The following is a 20,268-nucleotide window of genomic DNA, read 5'->3' on the forward strand; positions in this document are numbered from 1 at the left end:
CATTTCTAACTTCTTTGAAAAATCAGATCTGGCGAGCCCAGGCCTGCATTTCTTAATAGTGATGGTTAGCTGGAGCCAGGATGCAAATTTTATAGATAAATAATGTACTTTATATGAAATTTAAAGATATAAAAAATATTCCGCGTGTAAAGTAAATCTTCTACACTTGTTCCTTATCACCTGGTTTCCTTTTTGGAGACACACACTTGTTGTTTTTTTGCCCAAAGTTTTTTTTAGGTGATATTCTCCATTTAAAAGAAGCTCTTGAGTTAATGACCCTTTCAGGTGTTAGAATTTGTGATCCTTATATTAGAGAAGGATCATTTATTTTCTTAAAAAGCTTTATATAGGTCTGTGAAGGGCGGCGGGGGGGGGGGGCTACCTGGGTGGCTCAGTTAGTTAGGCAACTGTCTTCACCTCTGGTCATGATCCCAAAGTCCTGGGATCGAGCTCCCTGCTCAGTGGGGAGCTTGCTTCTCCTCCCTCTGCTGCACTGCCTGCTTGTGCTCTTCCACTCTCTGTCAAATAAGTAAATTTTAAAAATAATAATAATTAAATAAATAAATAGGGTTGTGGTTTTCCTTTTTAGTTTAAAAAAATTTTTTTTGCTTTTTAAAAAAAATATTTGTATTTATTTATTTGACAGAGAGAGAGAGCACAAGTAGGCAGAGCGGCAGGCAGAGGGAGAGGGAGAAGCAGGGTCTCTGCGAGCAGGGAGCCAGATGTGGGGCTTGACCCCAGGACCCTGAGATCATGACCCGAACCAAAGACAGCCGCTCAATAGACCCCTTTTTTTGCTTTTTTATTTCATCTTATTTTCCATCATAATAAGTGTGCTCTTCCTACCTCAACCCCATTTCCCCCATGCCTCCTCTCTGGTAACCATCAGTATTCTATAGTAAAGAGTCTGTTTCTTGGTTTCTCTCTTTTTTTTTCTTTGTTTTTGTTTCGTTTCTTAAATTCCACATAAGACTGAAATCATGATATTTACCTTTTTCTGACTTACTTCACTTACCATTATACTCGCTAGCTGTATGCATGTTGTTGCAAATGGCAAGATTTCATTCTTTTTTATGGCATCGTACTCCACTGTATTATATGCCACATCTTCTTTATCCATTCATGTATCAGTGGATACTCTGGCTGTTCTTGTAGTTTGGTTGTTGTGAATAATGATGCAATAACCAAAAGGGTGCATGTATCCCTTTCAATTAGTGGTTTTATTTGGGGGGTGGGGTGGTGGTGTAAATACCCAGTAGTGTGATTAATGGATTGTAGGGTAGTTCTATTTTTAATTTTTTGAGGAACCTCCATAATGTTTTCCATAGTGGCTGCACCAGTTTGCATTCCCATCAGCAATGCACAAAAGTTCCTTTTTCTCCATATCCTCCCCAATACTTGCTGTTTCTTATGTTTTGTTTTTGTCATTCTGACAGTTGTGAGGTAATATCTCATTGTGGTTTGATTGGCATTTCCCTGATGATGAGTGACATTGAGCATCTTTTCATGTAACTGTTGGCTGTCTGGATGTCTTCTTTGGAGAAATTTATCTGTTCATGTCTTCAGCCCATTTTTAAATTGGATTATTTGTTTTTTGGATATTAACTTGTATTAGGTCTTTATACATTTTAGATAGTAACTTTTTACTGGATATGCCATTTGTAAATATCTTTTCCTATTTGTAGATCATTTCCTTAGTTTTGTAGATTGTTTCCTTCACTGGGCAGAAGCTTTTTATTTTGACATAGTCCCAATAGTTTATTTTTGCTTTTATTTCCCTTGCCTCAAAAGATATATCTAGAAAAGAATTGCTACTTCCCATGTTGGAGAGATTCCTATCTGGGCTCTCTTGAAGGATTTTTATGATTTCAGGTCTCACTTAGGTCTGTAATCCATTTTGAGTTTATTCTTGTGTATAGTGAAAGAAAATGATCCAGTTCCATTCTTTTTCATGTTGCTGTCCAGTTTTCCCAACATCATTTGTTGAAGAGATATTTTTCCATTGTATATTCATTCCTCCTAATTGACCATATAGTGGGTTTATTTCTGGGTTTTCTGTTCTATTCCAATGATCTGTGCATCTGTTTTTATGCTAGTACCATACAGTTTTAATTGCTACCAGTTTGTAATGTAACTTGAAGTATGGAATTGTGGTATCTTCAGTTTTGCATTGCTTTTTCAAGGTTGGTTTGGTTATTTTGGGTCTTTTGTGGTTCCAAAAGGATTGTTTGGGTGGCTCACTTGGTTACGCTTCTAACTCTTGATTTTCACTCAGGTCAAGACTTCAGGGTAATGGGATCAATCCCGGCATTGGACTCTGCACTCAGCACAGAGTTTGCCTGCGATTCTCTTTCCTTCTCCCCCTCCCCCCACTTGCGCCCTCTCTCTCTCAAATAAATAAATAAAATCTTTTAAAATAAATTTAGGATTGTTTGTTTTAGTTTTGTGAAAAATGCTGTTGGTATTTTGATAGGGATTGCCCTAAATCTGTAAATTGCTTTGGGTAGTATAGACATTTTAACGATACTTTTTCTTCCAACTCATGAGCGTGGAATGTCTTTCCATTTCTTTGCATCATCTTGAATTTCTTTTATCCATGCTTTATAGCTTTTTGAGTACAGGTCTTTCACCTCCTTGGTTAAGTTTATTCCTGGATATTTAATTTTGTTGATGCCATTGTAAATGGGATTGTTTTCTTAATTTCTCTTTCTGCTGTTTGATTATTAGTGTATATGAAGGCAACAGATTTCTGTACATTGATTTTGTATCCTATAGACTTTACTGAATTCATTTATCAGTTCTAGTAGTTTTTTTAAATCTTTTGGGTTTTCTATACAGAGTATCATGTCATCTGCAAATAGAGTTTTACTTCTTCCTCACCAATTTGGATGCCTTTGATTTCTTTATGTTGTCTAATTGCTTTGGCTAGGACTTATAGTACTGTATTGAATAAAAGTGGTAAGAGTGGACATCCTTGTCCTGTGACCTTAGGGGAAAAGCTCTTGGTTTTTTACCATTGAGTATGATGTTGGCTGTGAGCTTTTACCATAAGGTCTTTGTTTTGTTGAGATATGTTTCCTCCAGACCTACTCTGTAGAGGGTTTTGTTGTTGTTGTTGTTGTTTTTAAATCATAAATGGATGTACTTCATCAAATGCTTTTTTTGCATCTGGTTTTTATCCTTTCTCTTACTGATGTGATGTGTCACATTGATTGCTTTGTGACTATTGAACTACGCTTGCATCCCAGGAATAAATCCTACTTAGGAATGTTGTATGATTTTTTAAAATATATTGCTGGATTCTGTTTGCTCGTATTTTGTTGAGAATTTTGCATCTCTATATGGAGATATAGAGAAATATCTCTATATACATGAGAGATATTTGTCTGTAGTTTCCATTTTTGTGGCCTTTTTATCTTGTTTTGATATCAGGATGATACTGGCCTCATAGAGCGAATTTTAAAGTTTTACTCCTCTTATATTTTTTAGAATAGTTTGAAAATAATTATTAATACCTCTTTAAATGTTTGGTAGAATTCACCTATGAATTCTGGACTTCTGTTTGTTGGGAGTTTTTTATTATTATTATTATTACTGATTCAATTTCTTTGCTGGCAGTCTGTTCAAATTTTCTATTTCTTCCTGCTTCATTTTTAGAATATCATGTTTCTCAGAATTTTTCCATTTCTTCTAAGTTGTCCAATTTGTTGACATATAAGTTTTCATAATATTCTGTTACAAGTGTTTAGATTTCTGTGGTGTTGGTGGTGGTTTCTTCTCTTTCATTAGTGATTTTGTTTACATGAGTTTTTCTCTTTATTTTTCTTAATCAGTCTAACTAGAAATTTATCCATTTTGTTGATCTTTTCAAAGAACCAGCCTCTGTTTTCATTGATCTGTTCTAAATTTTTTAAGCTGCTTTTTCACTTATTTCTGCTCTAATCTTTATTATTTCCTTCCTTTTGCTGGTTTTGGGTTTTGTTTTTTCTTTTTTCTAGCTCCTTTATGGGTAAGGTTAGGTTGTTTGAGATTTTTCTTGCTTCCTGATGTAGTCCTGTATTGCTATAAACTTCCCTCTTAGAGCTACTTTGGCTGTATCCCAAAGATTTTGGACATGTGTCTTCATTTTTATTTTGTTTCCATGTAATTTTCTTTTTTTAAAATAATTTTATTTTTCAGTATTCCAAGATTCAATGTATATGTTATTTTTTTCCATGTAATTTTCAATTTCTTCTTTCATTTCTTGGTTGACCCATTCATTGTTTAGTAACATGTTATTTAACCTCTATGTGTTTGTGCTCTTGCCAGATTTTTTTCTTGTGGTTGATTTCTAGTTTCATAGCATTGTGGTTAGAAAAGATCCATGGTATGACTTTGATTTTTTTGAATTTGTTGAGATTTGTTTTGTAGCCTAATATGTGATCTGTTTTGGAGAATGTTGTGTGTGCACTTGGAAAGAATGTGTATTCTGCTGTTCAGGATTGAATGTTCTGAATATGTCTGTTAAATCCATCTGGTCCAATATGTCATTCAAAGCCACTGTTTCCTTGTTGATTTTCTGTTTGGATGATCTGTCCATCAATGTAAGTGGGGTTGTTAAAGTCCCCTACTATTACTTTATTAATATCGATTATTTCTTTTTATGTTGGTTGTTAACGATTTTATGTATTTCATTTAAATAGGGCTGTGTTTTAAGATAATTCTCAGTAAAAGACCTCATAACAGTAAAATTCCTTGTCCTACCTACATTATTTTACATTACTATGAAAAATATGCACGTATATGTAAATAAATATATTTCAAAAAAATATATAGCTGTGTGAAGATACCATTTTGATTCACATATTTGATTCCTCATGGAATAACAGATGTTGAGTAATAAAAATACAAAATTCTTCTTTCCATATAGAAAAGTCCTGATTTATTTATTTTAACAATGTAACCAAGAATGCCCAATTTTCCTCTTGGACTCTTTTTTTTAAAATTATTTTTATTAATGTATAAGGTATTATTTGCCCCAGGGGTACAGGTTTGTGAATCGCCAGGTTTACATGCTTCATAGCACTCACCATATCACATACCCTTCCCAATGTCTATAACCCAACCACCCTCTCCACACTCCCCCTCCCCCAAGCAACCCTCAGTTTGTTTAGTGAGATTAAGGGTCTCTTATGGTTTGTCTCCCTCTCGATCCCATCTCGTTTCATGATCTTGGGCTCTTTTTATGCCTCAACTTTGAAAATGCAGAAGATTCAACCAGATAATTATATGCGTCTGTATCATTTTATATATTTTTATGAAATGTGTATTTGTACAAATACTTTTTTTATAACTGAAATTATTGAACAGCTTTAAAAAAATTTGATAGCAAGTCACTGTGTAGTAACTGAAAACAGAAGTCAATGAGATGTACTCATAGTCTAATATGAGAAACATAGGAGAAACAGATGTAAATAGTACATTCTAATATCATCAAAAATATTTTAGTCATTTATATATATTAAGTGCTCAGAGAGCAGTTACTTCTGCCTTGGGGAGTAGGGATGTCAAAGAAAGCTTCACACAGAAGGGAACAAGTATTCCAGTTAAATTTTAAAATTTAATTAATTTCTAATTTAATTTTTATTGAGCTATAATTGACATATTACATTATATATTAGTATTAGTATTAGTATCAGTGTGTAATGATATTTATAGGTATTCCAAACTGATCACCACAACAAGTCTAGTTAACATCCATCACCAGTTAGTTTTAAAGGATGAGTAGACTGTCTTTAAAAATAAAAATTGGGAGGGAAATAGGGGAGGGCTGAATAAAGGTCTTAGAGGCCAAGAGTCTTTAGTGTGTTACTCAGAATCATGAGAATGTAGTAGAGCCAGGCTTATTTGAAATCAGATAAGGTGTTGTTGTTTTTTTTAATAACAACTTCATTGAGTTGCAATTCATATACCATGAAATTTACCCTTCTAAAGCATACAATTCAGTGGTTTTTAGTGTATTCACAGAGTTGTTGTGCTACCCTTACTACTGAGTTTAGAACATTTTCATCACCCAAGAAGAAACTCCATACTCATTAAACAGCCACTGCTTATTTCCCCCCTTCCTTCCAGGCCTGGCAACCACTACTGTACTTTCTGTTTCCATGGATTTGCCTATTTGTGGACATGTCATGTAAATGAAGTCAAATGATTTGTGGTCTTTTGTGTCTGCTGTCTTTAACTTAGCATGATGGTTTCAAGGCTCATCCATGTTACAGCAAGATAACTCTTTTTTCATTAAAAAAATGAAAAGTTTTGATGCTTTTAAACAATCCCCTATCTTTAACACCTGTGGTCTATCTCCCCAAATATAGACCCTTTATAAAGGAAGAATGCAAAGCTGATCCTACTAGAGACTACAAATCCCTTTTCATAGAAAGAAGCACAGGAATAATGGATTGGAAGACAGAATCACCTAGATCTAGGAAGATTGACTAGTGCAACCCAATATTTTACACCCACCTTTCTTCCATCATCAGATAACCCCAGATGATTGCCATTATTTTAGTCTAGGTTACTAGTGTAATCACATTGCTGTTGAGATTAAGATTAACAGACAAATCACCAAGTTGGTTTCTGTGGGAGAAGGGGTTGAAATACAAGGTGCAGAGTGGGGACTGGAAGTGTGGTTAAGGAGGGAAGGGAAGGGTGGATAGACCAGACTTACAAAGATTAATTTATTTGGGGTAATGGTGATTTTGAGGTAATGGAATAAATGAATGGAAATGACTGAATGGTATTAGAGATAGCATGATGATAGAGTTTGGAGAAAAAGAGGAAGACTGGTAGATGGACTTAGCAGGTAAAGAAATTATCCTGTTTCATTGAGTACAGTGAGGAGAAGCTATAGAGCTAGGATGCAATAAAAAGTATTTAAATGAGGAATGGTAGATTAATTTTGTCTTGAGTTGTAGCTTAAAATTTTAAAAATGCTCCCTCATAAATGTTATTACAAATGTTGTGTTTCCTAAAGAAGGGGTCTTAGACAGAGACCCATGTCCCTAGTCTATAGCCCATCTAGCTGCCAAATTATGGTTATATTCTACTCATGAGGTATTAGAAGGCCCCATGGAGGAGAGCCTCCCACCCCCAGCTTTTGCTCTCTTAAAATGTTGCCATCCGAATATGGTGTTTTGCATGAAGTTCTGATCTTTACTTTCAAGAGCCTTTTTGAGAATGGGTTTGGATACTTGGAGATTGACCCGAGTTCTCTCTTGTTCATCTCTGTCTATTTATCCCAGTTGGAACAAAAGGAAATGGCCTTAAAGTTGATGAAGCACAAGATGTCCAAGTCATGAAGTTGTTGAAGTGCTGATCAAATGCTTTTAAAACTGCTGAATTTGTTGAAGAAAGAAAGGCTCAGTATAAATCAGACATGCAAATGACTTAGCCATCTTTCCATAAAATTTGCTGTGACTTACCTTCTTAGGGTTATTTTTCATCAAGTACCTGTTCACATGTACTGAGTTAGTTCCAACTGTGGGTTCAACATTGTGCTGTGGGAAATGCCAAATAATGTCAAACCCCATGTAAGTAGAGAGAAAAGACTGGTACATAAGAGAGGTCATAAAGCAAGCTATATCCCTGAGAAATTCAAATAACAAAATTTCATAATCCAATTCCCCTGAAATGCTTCATTCTCATTTTCGAAGGTTTGCACATTCCATGACTCTAGGTTTTCCTCCCACGCCTTGACTATATCATTCATATTTGATGGCTGTGTCATGCAGCTATGATTGCAAGATTGCAGTTAAAGCACTTCATTAATAGAATTTGCATCTTTGTCCAGCATTTGCTAAGCAGAACTTTTTTCCTGCAGAATCAGAAATTAACAAATGATCGTTTAAAAATAAAGTTTAATGTCAATAATAGCATAAGATGTAAAATCATGAACAGGCTGGCAGAAATAAAGAAGGCTGAGAGCCAAAGGGTTGATTCTGAATTAAAACTCAGGTTCTGACTCATCTACTACAGATTTCAGAATTCTAGAAAATAAAGTGCCCATTTCTCTCATAGCAGGAAAGTCATATGAAAAACATTATTTTTAGTCATGTGATATGACTTCATTGGCATGACAATTTACTATTCAGCAAAGTAAATAACACAATTAACAAGTGTTTCTGCTGGGCCTTTTGCACTTACACTGAGTTTTTGGCCTCTCCCCCTCACAGATGGTTTTGATTTGGTTCCTGTGGAATATTTTTTTTGTTTTGTTTTGTATTTAACAACAGTCAGATATTTATGTACAGCTTCATCAAGAGCCTCTGATGACAAATATGCCTTTGGAGGCCAGTAGAAGCTGTGGGAAACCCCCGTGTCAGCACTTAGACCTGTTTCCAATGGAGAGAAATCACTGTGGGGACTGACCTAGCCTGCTCATGAATCCAGTTCACTTTTCCCACAGCCTGTGCTCGCCCACTTCCAACCTGCACTGGCCCATCCTTAGACTGTATCCTGCCTTGATTTTTCCTTAAGAAGCAATCCCTGGAGACACAGCCTTGGCCTTCTCCCCTAATTGCAGAGGAAAGGCAGAAACAACAGGCAGAAAGCCATTTAATTCTTAGATTGGAAATGAGAGCCTGGTTTTTGAAATAAGGCTTGGCAGTATCCCGTCAGAACTCACTTCATAAAATGAATCCCTTTTATTTGCTTTCAGAGTTATCTACATGGATTTGAGATGTTTAGATAAGTTGGTGTTGGGGAAGGATCCAATTGGAGGATAAACAATGAAGTTTGGGCAGAGTCTCCACCCTTCCAAAGAGCAGTCTTGGATGGTATAATCCACTTAGAGGTGTATGGGAGAGAGAAGAGAATCATAAATGCTAAAAGCAGAGTTAAAACATCAGATATTGAGAAATAGAACATGGAAACTGCATCCTAAAATTTTAGTTCTTGATCTGCTCATGTTCTCCTGAGTACTTGTGTGAATAACTTGAAAATTTTGTGTATCAACTTCCCCCTTTAAATTAAAGTGATTGGGGCGCCTGGGTGGCTCAGTGGGTTAAGCCGCTGCCTTCGGCTCAGGTCATGATCTCAGGGTCCTGGGATCGAGTCCCACATCGGGCTCTCTGCTCAGCAGGGAGCCTGCTTCCCTCTCTCTCTCTCTGCCTGCCTCTCCGACTACTTGTGATTTCTCTCTGTCAAATAAATAAATAAAATCTTTAAAAAAAAAAATAAAAAAAAATAAAAATAAATTAAAGTGATTGAACCATATGTGAAGTCCTTTTAAGCTCTAATAATCTGATGGTTTTGTTTCAAATATAGCTGGTATGACCAAGAAGTAAAACGATGGCCAGTTTTTATGTCAAAATGTTTTAAAATATATCAAGATGATTACTTTTTATACATTTTCTAACTGTTCTAGTGTCTATCCTGTCTGGGTTGTCATGGCTGGGGACATTTTTTGTTGTATTCTTTAGAGATATAGATCTATTTTGAGCCATAAAATAGTATTTCTCATACTTTATCTTGATTGGTATGTATAGTGGTGTATTTAAATTCATTATGGTGTAAGCCAGCTTAATTTAACTTACCTCATTGTCCAGTCTTGATGCCCTGAACTTTTGGCTTCTTCGTAAACTAGAGTCTCCCCACACCATAATCAAGTGTGTTCCTTAAATCTGCCACTTTGGCAACCTCTTGGTTCCAATGATGAATTCCAAAGCCCTTAAGGAATGGCAACATCTTTAGAATGTTGCATGTATAAAAACCAAGGATTTTCTTTAAAAACAAACCATATTACAGTATAATACTCATAGTACCTGAACTCTGGCTGGTGAGATGATCTGAGTCCAAATCAGAGCCCCAACAAATGGCCAAACTGCTGCCTTTCAGCGGTTTGCAGTGTGCAGGGTAAGACCATATGTAGCAGCCCTGTGTGAGACCTTGGGTCATTTGCCTAACTTTGAGTTTCATTTTCTTCATTTGTAGAATGAGTTCAATAATTCCTACTCCTCACGACTATTTTGAGTGTTAAATTAAAAAGTGCCTAACAAAAGAAAAGACAAATTGGAGCACATCAAAATTTAAAACTTTGTGATTTAAATCATTTTTTGCAAGTCATATATCTGATAAGGAACTGGTATCCAGACTATATCGGAAATTCTTGCAACCCAATAATAAAAAGACATAAACCCAATTAAAAACTGGGCAATGGATTTAAGTAGACATGTCTCAGAAGAAGATATAACCATATCCAATAAGAACATGAAAAGAAGGATGTCTGGGTGGCATAGTTGGTTAAGCATCTGCCTTCAGCTCAGGTCATGATCCTGGAGTCTTGGGATCGAGTCTTGCATTGGGCTCCTTCCTTGCTCAGCAGGGAGCCTGCTTCTCCCTCCTCCTGCTTGTGCTCACTCTCTCACTCGCACTCTCTCTCTTGCAAATAAATAAATAAAATATATTTTTTAAATGGGTGAATTATATGGTATGTGAATTATATCTCAATATAATAACCAAAGAGAAAATAAAAACAACATAGAGCCCCAGTGCACATAGCTGGGACCCTGTGTGCTTCCTTCTCTCCTTTTCTCTCTCTGGCTTCTAAGGGCAGTGTTGATTTTCTGTTGTGACAGGCTGTCAGAGCATGTTAGCTTATTGTTTGTAGAAATGAACTTTGTCTAGATGAGATAGTGATTTTTTTTTACCCTTTTTATTGTGCCTTGGTTTCCAAGCCTTAGTCTCTGCTCACCTCCTCTCACCCTTTTTCTGTGGCTAGCACATCCACACAACACATCACAAACACACTCACATACCTTCTATTTTCCTGAACGATTTGAAAGAAAGTTTCACATATCATGACACCTCACCTCTAAATTTTTGGCATGGATCACCTAAGAATACAAATATTCTTTTCATATAGACAGAATACCATTATTGTTACAGAATAATGAATAATCATTCCCTCATGGCATCTAAAATGCAGTATGTGTTTCTATTTTCCCAGTCATCCACAGAATTTTAAAAGCACCTTTTACACCATTGTTTGCTTTTTTCCTCATTTATATCTGTATACTTAAAAAAGTTAAAAAAAAAAATTCAGCATCAGTCACTTGCTGTATGAACTTCATCTTTTTTCTTAGCACTTAACACCCTGATTTCTGAATGGGGAGAGACAGTTTCCCTATTTGGCAGCGTAGCTCAGAGGTTCTGCTGCTCCAGGCAGGCCTCGTCCCGGTGAGGCATCTCCAGGCATCACGTTGGCATCGTAGCCTGATTGAGCCAAACTTCATAGCCAACTGGCCCTGAGCAGTGGGTTCCTGTTCATCCTCCCATGTGGTTGCCCAGTGCCTGAGGCTTTTGAGGAGGTAGGAATGGGACTGTGAAGTCTGTTTTCAATATTTTGTAAAGCCAACGCAGAAATAAAATGTTTAGGACATGAAGTTACGTTGATCAAGTTGGTTTTCCTGAATTCTGTTGTTTCAGAGTGGAATGGAATGCCATTTAGCCTGATCCAGTCAAAAGTTCTTATTGACAGTTATGTATGCCTTTGAATTATAAAAACAGTAAGATAAAAGTCGTGCATTTTATTGGATGGGAACAGTTTTTCAAGATGTAGTCTGACACGGAAAAGTAGGGGTTAGGAAGAGGAGGGCCACTGGCCGAGGGCACCACTGGCCCTGACTTCCTGACTATATCAGCAGTAGAGGTCCCGGGGAGATGTTCCTGCAGTTTGCCCTGTGACCATTATTCCAGGGGCTATATTTTTACAGCTGACCCTTCTCATTTGCAAACGTAACAGTTGCTGTGTTGAATTTGGGGGGTTTCCATGTTTTGGTACTATAAAATTAAATTGATTCTTGGTTCTGAAATCTTAGTCTTGATCCGTCTTGTTTTGCCATTAGCTGTAGGAGACCAAGGAGGGAAGGGATGTGAGATGTTCTAAGATGTAAATTGTTTTTAAATTAAATATTGTTCGTGTTTAGTCAGGGCTTCTGTCAATCAACAAATGTTGACTCCTTGTCAAGTTCATGGCGGTGTGGGGATTCAAAGAGGTACACACACCAGGTGTTCAGGAGGCTGACGTGGCACAGTTAGGTTGGTAGAACAGATGAGTAACCAAGGCTGCGGGGCAGTAGGTGTGCACAGAGAGCTGGACACATGGCACAGGAAGTCCTGTAGGTTTCAGGAACCTAGGATCGGCTCCGAGAAATAGTTAGATTTGAACTGGTTCCTGAAGATTGGTACTGCAAGTGTAGGAAAGAAGGAGAGAAGGCGATCCAGAATGGGCTGTGGCATGGGAGCATCCGAGATCACTGATGAAAATGACCAAGAGAGACACAGCAACTAAGGCTGATTACATCATCTGCATTTTTCATGGAACTTTTGTACCTAGCCTTTGGTGCCATACCAGTCTTATGAGATGGATCTTAACATTTTACAGCTCAGAAAACTGAACTGATATGCTAAGTTGACTGGACACTGTTAAACTTAACTTGGCTCAGTATTTATCTATATCTTGAGGTTTACAATACGGTTCATGTGCCTGAGAGCAGATAGGAAGATACGGATGTGTTCTGCTTTACAGAGAGTACCTCTGCTTTCAGATTGAGCAGTTTCAAAGAGTAGTTTTGCTTTTTGTCTGTTTCCTTCCAACAGTATTCTTGAAGAGCATGTTTTCTTTCACTCTTCCATCCTGGACCCTGGTCAGCCAGCCTCACTTGTGCTTTCTTAATCTTGAAATGTCTTTAAGAACAGACTGGCATCTTAAAATCTGTGGGAATGAGGTTTTACTCATTCATGATTCTATCTCCAGACTTAACCAATGGGAAAAGGACAGATAAGAGACAACTTGTTTGTTCCCGTCCTTTACTTTTTCCTAATAAGAGAAGTTAAAATCTTGCTCCCATTTGTCTTTATTCAGCCATCTGGTTAAAAAAAAATCAGTGCTAAATTAGAAATATTCAGATCTTATTGTTGCAAGACAAAATCATTGAGTTTCGAATTACCAATATAGTAAGCTGCTATGGATTGATTTGTTTGTTTGTTTTAAAGATTTTATTTATTTATTTGACAGACAGAGATCACAAGTAGGCAGAGAGAGAAGGGAAAGCACGCTCCCTGCTGAGCAGAGAACCCGATGCAGGGCTCAATCCAGAACCCTGGGATCAGGACCTGAGCTGAAGATAGAGACTTTAACCCACTGAGCCACTGAGCCACTGTGCCCCAATTGATTTGTTTTTAATTATGCTACTAAACTTAAGGTATAATGGGATAAATGGGATAATACCTACCCCCACCAAGTTGGTGTTACAGTGTGCTTTGAAATCTTAGAAGTGTAATAGAAGTATCAGTTCTCATTAGGCTAAATGCAAATGAGCCATATGGAAAACTGCTATAGTTTTTCTAAATACATTTTTTTCTTGCTACACCATAGGCCTTTGAACATAAATGTCTTGAATTAAACTTGAAACATTCATTAACTCTTAAAATAATTTGTATTAACTGGAACTTGAGCATCAAAAACATTAGCAACAAATGCTTTTGTTGTAAAAGAACCTATAGAAAATCACTTGATTCCAGTCCAGGTATAAGAAAACACATTAACTTTCAAATAAATCTGTGTAAAACCTCCTATTAACAAACAGTTGCAACTTCACAGTTCATCATGATCTTTAAAAGAATATTCTTATTCCATTCTGAAATTAACTCTTCAAAAGGACTGTTGAATAGCTTTGTCTCTCACATGCCCCTGTGCATTCTCTGCAGTTCTGTCTTGCGTACTTCTGTCCCATTGCCCCATCCTCTTCCCACTTGAGATTTGGTTGAGCCCATCCATCTGGTCAAGTCCTGTTTCCTTCCCCCATGGGGTCTGGCTGGTATTCCTGTGGGCCCTTCTAACTCAAGGGCCAACCTCCTTTGAAAGATGGTTTCTGACTCTCTACCCAAGGCTGGGGTACTCATGAGATCATATAAGGAAGGTCTGAAAGCACCATGTGCATTTGGTACAGTTTTGTATCATTGTGGAGCAGAGGAATGACCATTGATCCAACAATGCTTTAGGAAAATGAAAATGGCAAAGATCAAGAGCTTTCTCCCCTCCCTTTTTCTTTTTATCTTAATATTTTCCCCTTTTTTAAAAAAGATTGCATTTATTTATTTGATAGCACAAGCAGAGGGAGTGGCAGAGGGAGAGGGAGAAGCAGTCTCCCCACTGAACAGGGAGCCTGACACAGGGCTTGTTCCTAGGATTCCCAGGACCCTGGGATCATAACCTGAGCCGAAGGCAGCACTTAACCAACTGAGTTACCTAGGTGCCCCTATATCTTAATATTTTCAAGTGAGCTATTACATAAACCAGAAGAAAGCATAAAACATTATGTATATGATATAAGAGGATGATTGTCGTATTCACACCCAGATCAAAAAGTACAGCATTCCCTTTTACCCCTCTCATGTTTGGCTTCCTGAATCACAACCCTTGAAGTAAATGCCCTGCTGACTCTTATGATAGTTATTTCCTTGCTTTACATAACAGCTTTAGTTGAGTGTATGAACAACATAATTCACTTTGCCTGACTTTGAACTTTTATATATGGGAGTGAGCCCTATATAATCTTTTGTGTTTTGCTTCTTTTGCTGACCATTGTGAAGGTTACACATGTTGTGTGCAGCTGAAATTTGTTACTTCTTGTTGCTGTATAGTATTTTATAGTTTACATATGCTGCAGTTTGTCGATTCTACTATAAATGGATACTGGTAGCCTGTCCAGTTTGGACTATAATAAAGAGTGTGGGTCAGAGCATTCTTACATTTATCTCCTAGGCTACATAAGCAGTGTTTCTCTGTCAGTGTTTCTCAACCTATTTTTCCTATATCAGCTCTCCTAAGTAGAAAGCTTGATTAATTTTAAACTAAAAACTGTAAAATTAATCCTAAAGAGTAGGATTTTGTTGGACAGAGTTGAGCTTTGGAAGGCCACAGCCATTGTGATAGCCAAGATTTTTTCCCTTATCAAAAATCAAATTTGGGCGCCTGGGTGGCTCAGTGGGTTAAGCCGCTGCCTTCTGCTCAGGTCATGATCTCAGGGTCCTGGGATCGAGTCCCGCATCAGGCTCTCTGCTCAGCAGGGAGCCTGCTTCCTCCTCTCTCTCTCTCTCTGCCTGCCTCTCTGCCTACTTGTGATCTCTGTCAAATAAATAAATAAAATCTTTTAAAAAAAAATCAAATTTTGTTCTTTTGTGGAAATAATATTACCCACATTGAAAATGCACATTCTAGATTGTATAACCAAGATCAGAATTGTTGGGTCATAGAAAATGTGAATCTTGAACATTATTAGATCATGGCAAACAGTCTTTCAGAGCAATTGTACCAACTTAAGTGATTATATGGGAGTTTCTGTGGCTATATATCCTTGCTAAAATCCTGGTACTGTCATATTTAAGAATTTTTACCAATCTGTTAGATGTGTAACAATATGACATTATGCTTCTTTAAAAATTTGTAGTTTCCTATTATCAGGAGGTTAAACAGCTTATGTTTATTAATAATTTGGAATCCTCTTCCCTGATGTTTTACTTCTCTATTTCTCTACTTCAACTTTAAAAATTCTTGTATGTTCCACTTATGTAGCCCCTGTTAAAAGAAAACACAATAGGATGACCTGATTATTCACTTGAAAAATACAATGAAGCCTGGAAACCTGTGTTCTAATCCCAGATGAACTGTTTGTCTTAGAGTCCCGTATCTCTGGGACTTAGTGTCCTCATATACTAAATAAAGGTACTGACTGAGTTAGAGGGGTGGTTCTCAACCCTGGCTGTCTGTTAGAATTGTCTTTTCAAAAATACTGATGTTTAAAGCATACGTCTACTAGAAAATCTGATTGAGTTGGATTAGAGATTTCCATAACCCTTCTAATATAATATTCCATGATATTGATAAAATAGTCTTTGAATCATCCTCCTTATGTGTTCCCTACATTAGGTATTCTAGGACACTATTTCTCTGTTGAACATTAATGTCTTTTTGTAAATGAGTTTTAAAGAGGAAGAAACTTGGGGCACCTGGGTGGCTTAGTCAGTTGAGCATCTGACTCTGTTTCAGCTCAGATCATGATCTCAGGTTGTGAGGTCAAGCCCTGCATTAGGCTCTGCATTCAGCAAAGAGTCTGCTTGAGATTCTCTCTCTCTCTCTGTCCCTCCTGCTGGTGTTCTCTCTCTCTCTCTCAAATAAATAAATACATCTTTAAAAAAAGAGGAGGAAACTCCTTAATTTAGTCCACAAAGGAAAGGTAGTGTCAGTGTTCAAAAGAAATTTTTTGTAGCTGATTTTCTTGCAACACTAATAGGGTTTTCTATCATTTTTTTTTTTTTTTAAAGATTTTGTTTATTTATTTGACAGAGAGAAATCACAAGTACACTGAGAGGCAGGCAGAGAGAGAGAGAGAAGGAAGCAGGCTCCCTGCTGAGCAGAGAGCCCGATGCGGGACTCGATCCCAGGACCCTGAGATCATGACCTGAGCCGAAGGCAGCGGCTTAACCCACTGTGCCACCCAGGCGCCCCTAGGGTTTTCTATCATGACAAAATACACATCCAAAAACAATGCTAAGAAATCATAAATGAGCCTTGGAAAGCATGAGGCATATGTCAGCTTATGAGTCTGGGCCGAGTATAGCCTGATAAGGCTGAACTCATAAATTCCTGACTTTTGGTTTTTTGCTATAAGATTCTGTCCCATTGCCAGAAGCCAGACTTTCACTTCCAGTCAGACAAGTGGCTTCTCAGGCCTGGAACCAAGGCACAAAGGGAACAGCTGTGCTCCAGGAAGAGTTGGTCAAAGCCCCTGCTATCCTGGCATGCACATGGGTCAGTGGTTACTGGACCTCTGGAGGGATACTGAGAGAAGGCAATTGTACCATTCCATGTACCTCTGTGTGTCTTCAGAAGTCCCCCAAATGAGAATTTCTTAAAGAAACCCCTCTCCTGGTATCTAGTCAGCCATTTTTCTAGTGCACACCTGCCTCTAATAACATGTGATTGTATGCGATCACTATCTGACACTTGCGTGGCACGTGTTTTTCAGAGTGTTTACTTGCATTTACTTAGTTGGCCATCATAGCCATCATTATTAGAGAAACACCATTGGTAGCCCTCTAGACCCAGGTCATGATGGCAGAAACCAAAAGCTCAAATTGGCTTTAACATATATAAAGAATGTGTAGCTAAGCCATGGAATCTTGGCTCCAGGGACTTTACAGAGAGGGATTTAATGTCACAACCATTTTTCTCTTTATTGTACCTCTTTGTTCCCTCTTTATTGGCACCATTTTCTCTCACTGCAAACAGGTACTCTTTCTTTCCCATTTAGCAAAAAAACATGACCTCAGGCAGCTCTAAAATCTCGTTCTTCCTTTAGGAATATCTTCTCTGGTGGCTCCAAAAGGGAAACCCTGGGACATAGTCTGTGATTGACCAGGCTTGAGTCACATGCCTTCTCTGGACCACTTGCAGTAGAGAGGGATGGACTGCTGTGACTGGCCAGATTGGGCCACAGGCTGGGTTTGGGGATTGGCAGCCTCCCTCAGAACCGTGTGGTGAAGGTGAGAGCAGCATCGTCCTCTCCAAAGGAGGGGCTAGTCCCCAGATTTGCCCCCAAACTTGACCTACAATGCTTTCTGAATTTACCTCATCTTCTCACCTAATTACTGGTATCCCTAAGTGCTCTTTATTCATTGAGGCCTTAGGAAACTAGCTGCTCAGTCTCCCTCACAGCCAGCCTCCAAAGGGAGAAAGAATTTTCTCCTAGAGCGAAGCATAGGGGTTCTCCCTTTCTCTGTAGTACACAAATGTCTAAGTCTAGGATAAAACTCAGCTATTCCTTCTCCCAAGCTCCCACACACCATAATAAGGTCACACCTCCTAGGGTGGGAAAGGGTCGTGCTCTGGCTGCCTCTTCTGACCAAATGGGGGCAGGGGAGCTGTGGACAGGGCCCAGTGTGCCACTTCCTCTTTCAGTCCAGACGGCAATGGTCAGTAGCAGTGTCCCTGCCTCAAGACATGGGCCTTTAGTCTCCTCTGCAGTCTTAAAAATTACTTACCATGCTGAAACTTGTTGATAAACCCAGATCTGTAATTAGGAACATAAAGACACAATACAGGCTTCACACAAATGAACAGTTGTGGGAGATTATGGGCCCCTGTGGATTATTTGACTGAAGTGAAGGAGGGGGGAAAGCTGGTTGCTGTTGAACAAATTGCTACCAGATGTAGAGTTCAATAAACACCACACTGTTGTTCCTTTGCCCGAAGGTGCTATGAATTTCTTGAGGCAACAGAGCAATCAGTAAACTGGTGACTATTCCAACGTGAATGGAGCCTCCTGGTGTTCTTTGGTCCTGGGTATTTGTCCACAAAATGCAAGGCAGATCAAGGGGCCTCTCTCCCCTACCTGACATTTTACAGGAGAGTAATGTGCTTAAAATGCAGCAACCAGATCCTGTGGAACCTAAAAGAAGCCCGGAATGTGGGTTGGAATGTCACAGAAAGAACCCATCAAGGTGGGGAGAAGGAGATACTCTAAGAGAATAAGGATCAGTGGTTTTTCTTATAGATGTTACTTATAATAGCCAGGGGATAAACCTGCCTTATTCAATAAGTATGTGAGAGCCTGTCTGTGCTACATGATGAAGAAAACTCACTTGTCTTCTCTTCTCTGGACTTAACAGTTGAGAGGCAGAAGGATATTCAAGCAGTAGTTACAAATAAAAAATAGCCTTCAGTGTCCTGCCAGAGAATCCTGTGTGGACTTGCAACATGGAAGCAGCTTGTCCACCTTCACTAGTTGTTGCCATGGGCCAGCCAGCACATGAGCCTGAGAATTTGAGACTGGAAGGTCCCAGAGCCATCGTGCTACTTTGCTGCACCCTGAAGGGAATGGAAAGGAGAGAGAAAAAAATGGAGAAGGAGATTGAGAGATGGAGGGAGAGAGAATGTGATTTTTGGTTTAGTATACTAATAGGTTTGTCATGTTCCATAGAATGCAGTGAATTCCCTGAGCCTTCTCTTGGTGATGGCTCTCTAATAAAAAGTTAAGCACCAATGTATGGTTGGCCTAAATCCAACATATATGTCTGTATCGCTGCGTGGTTCTGTGATCCTCTTTTCTGTTTGATGTTCAGCTTCTTGAGGGCAAGGACCACCTTGTCCCCTTATTATTTTTGACTAACAGCTGCTTTGCACATAAGGTATACATAGGTTGAATGCCCCCCCCCCCCAAAAAAAGACAGTTCCACATGAGCAACACATTGGCTACTGAGATAGCTTTTTCGTTTTGAATTGCATGTAGCAGGAGTTTGAGGGGCTGAGGAGCTAATTGGAAGTCCTGGGCTTTGAAGTAAGTAAGTTTGTATTTGGTCCTCAGTTGACAAATCTCTCTGCCTTGATTTGAACTCTGGGAGACGCCCCCTCTCACAGGGTGGTCTGTCGTCTTTGGACAGTGATGACATGATGCTAACTTCTGAGAACTTACTGTGTTCCAGATGTCATACTAAGCATTTATTTGGATTATCTCATTTAATCTTCACAACCACTTTATTTTACAGAGGAGGAAATTGAGGTGCATGCAGGCTAAGTTGTCCAAGTTCATGTAGCTAATAAGTGTCAGAGCCAAACAGTTTGGCTCCAGAGCCTGTGCTCTTACAACTGCTTTGTTGGTCCTGCCTATAGCTAGTTGTATTCCTCTTCTAAATGGCAGACCTTTGTATGTTCGGCCATGGTTTTCATACCTCTCAAACTTCTGTTCTCCAGATTTGTGCTTTGGTAAATCATCATGTTCTATGGGTCCTACATTTTCAAGTCAGAAACTGGGTTTTGCCAGAACATGAAGACTCTCGAGGTTTAATTTCCCAACAGCCAAACTCATAAGAGATTGATGTATAAGTGAGGCTGTTTAATTTGTTCTGTCCACCCCCCCCCATATGTACCTGGGGAGACATATAATCAGATTTCATGATCACTGCACTGGAGCTGTGATACCCCAAGTTCTGCAGGGATCTGCTTTCCAGGGAGATCACCTTGCTAAGTTCTGGACAGCAGCAGAGACATTAACAAATTCTTTTGTGAATTCTGAGACTTCTTAAAAATCCATATGGACCCTGTTACCACATACGAATAATCTAGGGTTACGTAGGTTGTAACTCTCTTACTTAAAATATATCTCCAGCCATCAGTCCTTTGTCACTTTGATTGAAGATGGAAATTCCCAATCTCCTTGACTGCATTTCTAC

General features: G+C 38.5%; 1 protein-coding gene across 8 annotated transcripts in view; it reads left to right on the forward strand.

Moving 5' to 3' along the window:
* Positions 1-20,268, forward strand: part of ATG7 (autophagy related 7) — a 245,926-nt gene that overhangs the window by 121,652 nt on the left and 104,006 nt on the right. Inside the window, exon 19 of one of the 8 annotated variants that reach the window (XM_059161753.1) lies at positions 2,276-2,308. The exons of the other annotated variants lie outside the window; for them this stretch is intronic. Coding sequence (XP_059017736.1) covers positions 2,276-2,293 — 18 coding nt within the window. The 3' untranslated portion in view covers positions 2,294-2,308. Of the gene's footprint in view, positions 1-2,275; positions 2,309-20,268 lie in introns of those variants that run through there. 8 annotated transcript variants of the gene reach the window in all.

The sequence above is a fragment of the Mustela lutreola genome, chromosome 2, assembly GCF_030435805.1.
Source record: "Mustela lutreola isolate mMusLut2 chromosome 2, mMusLut2.pri, whole genome shotgun sequence".
In the NCBI taxonomy this organism is placed as follows: domain Eukaryota; kingdom Metazoa; phylum Chordata; class Mammalia; order Carnivora; family Mustelidae; genus Mustela; species Mustela lutreola.